We start from the raw sequence: 8,498 nt of genomic DNA on the forward strand, positions 1-8,498 counted from the left end.
TTTATCCAGTCTGGCCTGCATGTGACTCCAGACCCACATTTAAGAGGTTGACTCTTAAATGGCCGAATAAATCAATTGCAATTAAGGATGGGCAACAATGCTGCTTTGCCAGTGATGCCCACATCCCATGAAAGAATAAATAAAAACTCCCGCCCAAGTTAAAATCAAGGCAAAAGCTTCTACTTACTTACCGATTCAGTTCTTTCACCAATTCTGTCATTGCTGAATTATCAGAGTCCATGACTTCTTCAATGGTAATAAGGTCATACCTTTGTAAAATCTAAGAGAAAATTGAAATAAGTGTGTGCTCCATCTACTTTTAAAAAATTAATTTAGAGTACCCAAATCTTTTTTTCCAATTAAGCGGCAATTTAGCGTGGCCAATTCACCTACCCCTGCAAACTCCACATGACAGTAACCTGGGGCCGGGATTGAATCCAGGTCCTCGGCGCCATGAAGCAGCAGTGCTAACCACTGTGCCACCATGCTGCCCTGCTCATTCTACTTCTATCCCACAAAATGTTTGCTTTGATTATGCTGACCTGGATGAGAATATCAAGAGTCACAGGATCATTGACTTTCGTCTGATCAAATCTCTGAATGTTAAATGCAGAAATCTTAAGCCCTTGACTTCCCTGCATAAAGCAGCCAATCAGAACCATCAACAGAAGAAACGCCATTGTTGTGAATCTTGAACAAAAAGAGAAAGGAACAATTAGTTGAAGTAAAGATTTTAAGACTCGAGTTGAAATTTTATTAGACATGTATCAGTCAAGGTACATGATAACATAACAATATATTAATCTAATCACCAATTTGATAGCTTCAGCTGTTGTGGAGATATGCTAACTGCTTTGCTGGATTTTTTTGATATACAATTTTCTGATGACTAATGCATTGAAATTTTAAACCTCTTTGTTATACTGGTGAAGATTATAGAAGAGGCACTGCAGGTACAAATCTCTCAAAGTAACACCCTCTTCTCAGATAAGTATAGAACCTGGTGCGAAGTAAAGCAGGAATGCAGATGTTGCAGATTCTTCCTCCTCCCTGAATTATCATGCCATTAATAATAATAATCTTTATTATTGTCACAAGCATGCTTACATTAAATTGCAATTAAGTTACTGTGAAAATGGTGTTAAATAAGATTTCCCTAACTGGTGGAATACAGCATGTTTGCTTTTTCCAGTGGAATATGTTTATTTTTTACAGAAACCTTTATTGGGTTAATGATTGGTGGTTTACACACTCTCCCAAATGATTTGAGATCCCTGAAGTTTTGCTGTTTTCCATTTTCCTGACAACAGCTCATAATAATAATCTTTATTAGAGTCACAAGTAGGCTTACATTAACACTGCAATGAGGTTACTGTGAAAACCCTGAGCCGCCACACACTGACACCTGTTCGGGTACACTGAGGGAGAATTCAGAATGTCCAATTCACCGAACAGGCAAATTACCTAAAAGCACATCTTTTGGGACATGTGGGAGGAAACCGGAGTGCCCGGAGGAAACCCGCGCAGACACGGGGAGAACGTGCAGATGCTGCACAGACAGTGACCCAAGCGGGAATCGAACTTAGGACTCTGGCGCTGTGAAGCAACAATACAAACCACTGTGCGCTTGTATCATTAAGACACATTCAATTGTTGCTTACTCAAATTTATTCATTCCAAGACTTCTATTGGAATATGGTGGCACAGTGGTTAGCACTGCTGCATTACAGCACCATGGACTCAGGTTCACATCCGGCCTTGGATAACACCGTGTGGAGTTTCCTGCGTCTACGTAGGTTTCCTCCCACAGTCTGAAGACATGCAGGTTAGGTGGATTGGCCATGCTAAGTTGTCCCTTAGTGTCCGGGGATGGGTTACGGGGTGGCAGGGGGGAAGGTGGGGCCTGGATAGGGTGCTCTTTCAGAGGGTCGGTGAAGACTCAATGGGCTGAATAACCTCCTTCTGCATTGTAGGGATTCTCTGATTCACTGCTTTCCTCTTGCAAACTTTATAATTCAGACATTACACCACACTCCACAATTCTTTGATTTACCTTATATTCTCTCCTATTATTTCAATGTCTTTGCACCATAAGCCATGGGCCTTAGCCTCTTTGAACAAAAAGATTGCTTAAATCCAAAAAAATTTTCCTCACATTTTTCCCTCCTTTTACTGAGACAATAAACTTCACTTCAATGCGGTCACTTGAATGAATTGGTATCGTTCTGCCATGTGACCTAAATGGTCATTCTTCAGAAGTGAATTTGGATAGTAAGCACTGACAGGCTGTTTGACCATGGCGGGGCCTTCACACATTCAGCCAGGCGTCCATTCCAGCAAGGACCAATGGGTTGTGGACGGAAGTGAGATCTCTGTCTGATCTAGGGATGTGAATGCTGCATTGTTATTTCAGAATAGTCAACCAAGGATCTTCTTGTGCTGAATGGCTCAACATCACACAGGATGGAACACGTCGATTAACATAGCATCAGGGATGTTCTTTGCTCTGGTGTTAAGGTTGTTTCCAGAATAATGGTGTGCATCCATGGGAGAGGGTTTTTTTTAACCTCAATACAGCACAAAATAAATGCACATTTCCCCCCAGATATTTTCCTTTTAGAAACATGGTTTGCAATAATTTTAAGCAGGCACAGTGCAAAGTGATTCCCCTGAGTTACATCATCCTACTGTAGCCTTATATCCTAGGATTCTATAGCCTGTGTGTCAGCGAATGCGGAAACTCTTAACGCATTTAATATTTTACAATAAAAGTCACAAAACCGCTAATTACTGATAATACTTAATCAAATGCTATTGCTTCCTTTCATTAAAAATTCATGACACTCAATAATAGCCAATTATACTGTTTGAAAATATATTGAACTGCAGAATTTACAAATATGTACATTAACAATATCAGCATTTCCATATTTGAAGATCAAGGTAATCGAAAAAAATTCCCAAAATTATAATATAGAACTTAGATGTACCGTACCTGTGAACAAAACACTCTTCAATGCAATAGTCTCACAGTGAGACTACATTTGGTTTATTTTCTTTGGGTATTAATATACATTGTGGCTTGATAAGCATTATTGGTTTATTACCTCTGGACATGGGAAAATCTGTTTAAAGACACCTGCTTTCAGAATTACACCATGCTGTGCAAATGAGCAGTTGTGTGCATGTAAGAAGGGATTGGGAGACATTTCCTGGGAAAGTACATATCTTTAAATGCTTTGCTGATAATAAGGGCCCTTTACGTTATATTGCACCTGTTACCTCCACATAGAAATTAACCACGTTGAGTTCCTCTTGTTGATTATCCCTTCTGCAACTAATAAAAATAAAAGCAGAAAATTCTGGGAACACACAGCAAATTAAACCATTCTCTGAAATGTATGTTTCTCTCTTCATGGATGGTGCCAGACCTGATGAGTATTTTCAGCATTTCCTGTTTTATTTTTGATTTCAAAATTCTGCAGCGTTTTGCTTTCGTTTAAAAAAAATGTGATCAGTGATGGCTTGCACTAGAATCATTACTGTTCGGGGCGGCACGGTGGTGCAGTGGTTAGCACTGCTGCCTATGCCGCTGAGGGTTCGGTTCTGGCCCGGCTCACTGTCTGCATGGAGTTTGTCCATTCTCCCTGTATCTGCGTGGGTTTCACCCCCACAATCCAAAGATGTGCAGGTTAGGTGGATTGGCCACACTAAATTGGCCCGAAATTGGGAAAAAAAAATTGGGTTCTTAAAATTTATATTTAAAAAAAAGAATCATTGCTGTTTTTTCACGCAGTCACTGAGTCATGGCGCTCAATGCCCAGTAGGCAGTGGTGTCAGGTTGCTTCAGGGATCCTCTGAAGGAATAGAACATAGAACATACAGTGCAGAAGGAGGCCATTCGGCTCATTGAGTCTGCACTGACCCACTTAAGCCCTCACTTCCACCCCATCCCCGTAACCCAATAACCCCTCCTAATCATTTTGGTCACTAAGGGCAATTTATCATGGCCAATCCACCTAACCTGCACGTCTTTATACTGTAGGAGGAAACCCGAGGAAACCCACACAGACACGGGGAGAACGTGCAGTCTCTGCACAGACAGTGACCCAGCAGGGAATCGAACCTGGGACCCTGGTGCTGTGAAGCCACAATGCTATCCACTTGTGCTACCGTGCTGCCCTGTAAAGGAAGAATTTACTAAATTTATTTCACCAAAACTACTTTTTCTCAGCATTATTAGGTCTATACTGGTCCAACAGTCTCTTCCAAAAAGTCCTTGTGAAAATCTTGAACACTTTGGCAGGTCTGCAAAAGATTCTGTCCCACTTTAAAACATGTCTTCATCTTTGAATTTTCTCATATTCTTACTGAGATATTCTTCCTGAGGGCAGCACGATAGCATAGTGGTCGCACAATTGCTTCACAGCTCTAGGGTCCTAGGTTCGATTCCCGGTTTGGGTCACTGTCTGTGTGGAGTCTCAGGTTTCCTCCCACAGTCCAAAGATGTGCAGGTTAGGTGGATTGGCCATGCTAAATTGTCCTTAGTGTCCAAAATGTCCCTTAATTTTGGGTGGGGTAACTGGGTTATGGGGATAGGGTGGAAGTGTGGGCTTGGGTAGGATGCTCTTCTGCACTGTAAATTCTATGATATGCTTTTTTGAAAACAATATAACTGTGTTGTGTAAATACACAGAACCAAGCATAGAAAATGGAAGCAGGAGGAGGCCATTCGGCCCTTCGAGCCTGCTCCGCCATTTATTAAGATCATAGCTGATCATCAAGTTCAATACCCTGGTCCCGCCTTCCTCCCATATCCCTTGATCCCTTCAGCCCCAAGAGCTATATCTAATTCCTTCTTGAAATTACACAACATTTTCTCCTCAACTACTTTTTGCGGTAGTGAATTCCACTGATTGACCACTCTCTGGGTGTAGAAATTTCTCCTCATGTCAGTGCAGAGAATGATCCCTTGCTCTAGCCCCCCCCCCCCCCCCCCCCCCCCCCCCACCATCGGGAACGTTCTTTCTGAATCTACCCTGTCTCATCCTGTAAGAATTTTCTAAGTTTCTGTGTGATTTGCCTCACTCTTCTAAACTCCAGCGAATATAATCCTAACCGATTTAGTCTCTCCTATATGACAGTCCTGCCATCCCAGGAATCAGCCTGGTAAACATTTGCTGCACTCCCTCCATAGCAAGAATGTCTCCTCGTTGCATTTCATTTAAAATAATGTAATTTACCTATTTATTTCTTCTAAAACTTCTTTCTGAACAATCAACATATAAATTAATGAATATTGGAATTATTATCAAAAAAACAAGTTCTTGTGCAGCCTCGTGAACTATATAGGCTTTTCAGGAAAAAGAAGAACATTTGCCTGACTAATTGCATACATAGATTTACATAACTGGGTAAAGTACATGGCAGTTTAAAAATAATAGCATAGCATTTAAAAATAATCTCTGATAGTTTATTATCCTCAGTTTAACTTTTCATGGCATGTGTACTTTTTAATTTAAAACCATGACATTTTGAATGAGACTCAATGATAAATTGCACAGGTCAGTTTTGACATATTAATAGCTCATGCACTTTTTGGAAGATGGGATGATGACGATCTTTTTTCAATAATTTTAGCACAATGTGAAGTTCTATCATTTAGCCACACTTCTAATACCCAGTTGAAAATCATTTATGTGAATGTGAACAACAGAAGTAACAGCACTGATCCCTTGAGAAAGAACACTTCTTATCCTCAGGAAAGTCTGAGTAAATACATTTAACAGCTGTTCCTTGTTTTATGTTTTGCAGCCAACTTGTTACGAAACCTGCTATTTTTGAGTATTAGTTGTAAACATATCTTTTATGAAAATGGGGAAATTAACTGCTGATTTGCTGGGATGGTTGAAAGCCACTTGATGAAACTCCAGGAGTATGTTCAGCCAGAATAAGAAACGGTGGGCTCAATTCTCTGGAAGGTTTCTAACTGTGGTAGCGAGCAGGAACTGTCACGTGCTCCCCGGCGCTCATCGCAGCGAGGCCGGAAATGCTATTTAATGTTAATTGATCCACTTAACAAGGCCCCACGGGCTCTCGCAGCAAATGAAGGCTCTGTGGTGAACATATTGCTACTGCAATTCACCACTGTATTGTACTGTACTACATTGATGCCCCTGTTGGCTCCACCCCCTCGGGGGTGGTATATAAACCTGCAGCCTGTAGGCGGCACTCAGTACAGAGCAGTCGCAGGCAGGCACAGATCTAGCTTATTAAAACTACTGTTCACTTCTACTAATCGTCTCGTGTGAGTTGATGGTCGCATCAATTTAATAAGCTAACATATCGCAATGGAAGCCGCCCTCAAGCCTGATCGACTGGAACTCGACCCACAGGCAGCTGAAGCCAAAGGAATCTTCTCACATTGGCTCTGCTGCTTTGAGGCCCACCTCGCCTCCTCCTCCTCGCCCGCCATCACCGAGGCACAGAAGCTGAGTCTCCTCAACACCCGGGTGAGCCACAGAATCTTTTTACTAATCGAGGATGCGACCACGTACGCAGACACGGTCGCGATCCTGAAAAGACATTACGAGAGGCCAGTGAACGAAGTGTTCGCGCGGCATCTCCTCACCACATGTCGTCAACGCCCTGGGAAATATCTACGCGGCCTGAGGGTACTCGCTCGGAACTGTAACTACAAGGACGTCACGGCCTCGCAGCACATGGAACTCGTCATCCGGGACACCTATGTGGCTGGAGTTTGGTCCAGCTATGTCAGACAGCGCCTGCTCGAAAAGGGTGGCCTTGACCTGGAAGAGACGGTAAAACTATCCACCTCATTAGAGGTAGCCTTCCAGAGCCTAAATGCTTTCCCCTCCGACCACGCAATTTCCTCGTGGGCGCCGGAGGTGCGGCCATCACCCGACCCGAGGGTGTCTGAGGCCTGTGCCGCACAGCTGCCTGCCCAACCCGGGGGGGCCGTCTTGCTATTTCTGCGGTCAGAACCAGCACTCCTGGCAGCATTGCCCAGCTCGGAACTCGACCTGCAGGAAAAGCTCTTGCACAACCGTTGGGAGATGGCCCAGACTGGCGGAGGTGTGCCAACCTTAAGAATCCTCACCTCCTTCGAGAAGCGGGCCCTTGAGTGTGACTGGGGTGGTCGAGAACAGGGTGGTCACCCACGAGGAGGTTGGTGGAAGCCGCAAAGGTGAGGAATCACTGGGCTTCACCTGTAGGACTTGTCAAATGTGAGTTGTTATTGCCTTACTGACGGACCCACCCTTCCCACTGACCACAATCCATTCTCCCACAGGTCTTCCAGCTGACGACACCGGCCCATCCCAGGTGGCACCCTCTCCAGTCTCCCAGGAGACCACCTCAAAGAGGAGCTCCGAGGAAGACATGATCGAAGCGTCACAGCTGTCATTACCATCCTCCACCAGCGCAGATATACACACTGGTGGGAAATGCGAGTGGTCAGGCTTCTGGAGCACCACACAGCTGCTGATGTATATCAGATGGAGGCAGGAATCCCCAGGCGACTCAGTAGTTGGAGGTCTGCTGGATCCCAGGACCCAGCTGTCCAAGTCTGATGCTGAGCCTCTGGTACAGGGTTACATGCATCTGATGGTCGACGTTAGGGTGCCGTCAGGACATTCAGAGGGACATATCAGCGACAGCATGGTAGCATAGTGGTTAGCACAGTCGCTTCGCAGCTCCAGGGTCCCAGGTTCGATTCCCGGCTTGGGTCATTGTCTGTGTGGAGTCTGCACGTTCTCCCTATGTGTGCGTGGGTTTCCTCCAGATGCTCCAATTTCCTCCCACAGTCCAATGATGAGCAGGTTAGGTGGATTGGCTACGCTAAATTTCCCTTAATATCGAAAAAGGTTAGGTTAGATAGGGTGGAGGTGTGGGGATAGGGCGGAGGTGTGGGGATAGGGTGAAGGTGTGGGGATAGGGTGGAGGTGTGGGCTTAGGTAGGGTGCTCTTTCCAAGGGCCGGTGCAGACTCGATGGGCGGAATGGCCTCCTTCTGCACTGTAAAATCTATGATTCTATGACACAGTCCCAGCAGTGGTGTGACACAGACTCTGCATGCTTGGATGTTGGTTGCTGTGTCGGTGGTGTTGCCTTCTGCAGTGTTCAGGCATCAGGTGTGACAATGACACCCACATGCTACATGACCCACTCACCCGGGGAATCCACTTGGGTTGTCTGAAATCCTCATTTAAGCGTGACTGCTAATTCCCGATTAGCAATAGCCTTCAGCCGCATGGCCAGCGGCCTCGGTCGTCGGTGTGATGCCCGGGTGGTCTGGCATGCTGGTGCCCGGGTGGTTTCCCCCCCAGCACCTTCCTCCCGACCCTGCCATGGCGGCCCACCCCTGTAGAGGGGCCCGCACCCCAGCCGGGGTTATACCCCCCTTCCCCCAGCTCAGGGTCTTCCACTCCCCACTGAACATTGGGGTGGCAGGAACAGCGCCCCTGGCATGAGCCAATG

The 8,498-nt window shown here is 45.2% G+C and overlaps 1 protein-coding gene across 2 annotated transcripts in view; it reads right to left on the reverse strand.

The window, feature by feature from the left end:
- The window catches only part of LOC119954128 (deoxyribonuclease-1-like), a 32,062-nt gene extending 23,686 nt beyond the window's left edge, over window positions 1-8,376 (reverse strand). The window contains exons 1-3 of one of the 2 annotated variants that reach the window (XM_038779055.1): window positions 8,192-8,376; window positions 543-690; window positions 192-280 (exon numbers count right to left, since the gene is read on the reverse strand). In XM_038779055.1, the coding sequence (XP_038634983.1) occupies window positions 192-280; window positions 543-690; window positions 8,192-8,226 (272 nt within the window). In that variant the 5' untranslated portion in view covers window positions 8,227-8,376. Of the gene's footprint in view, window positions 1-191; window positions 281-542; window positions 691-2,155; window positions 2,331-8,191 lie in introns of those variants that run through there. The other variant, XM_038779056.1, reaches the window with a different exon arrangement.
- Between the last annotated feature and the right edge of the window lie 122 nt (window positions 8,377-8,498).

Source organism: Scyliorhinus canicula, chromosome 19 (genome assembly GCF_902713615.1).
Source record: "Scyliorhinus canicula chromosome 19, sScyCan1.1, whole genome shotgun sequence".
In the NCBI taxonomy this organism is placed as follows: domain Eukaryota; kingdom Metazoa; phylum Chordata; class Chondrichthyes; order Carcharhiniformes; family Scyliorhinidae; genus Scyliorhinus; species Scyliorhinus canicula.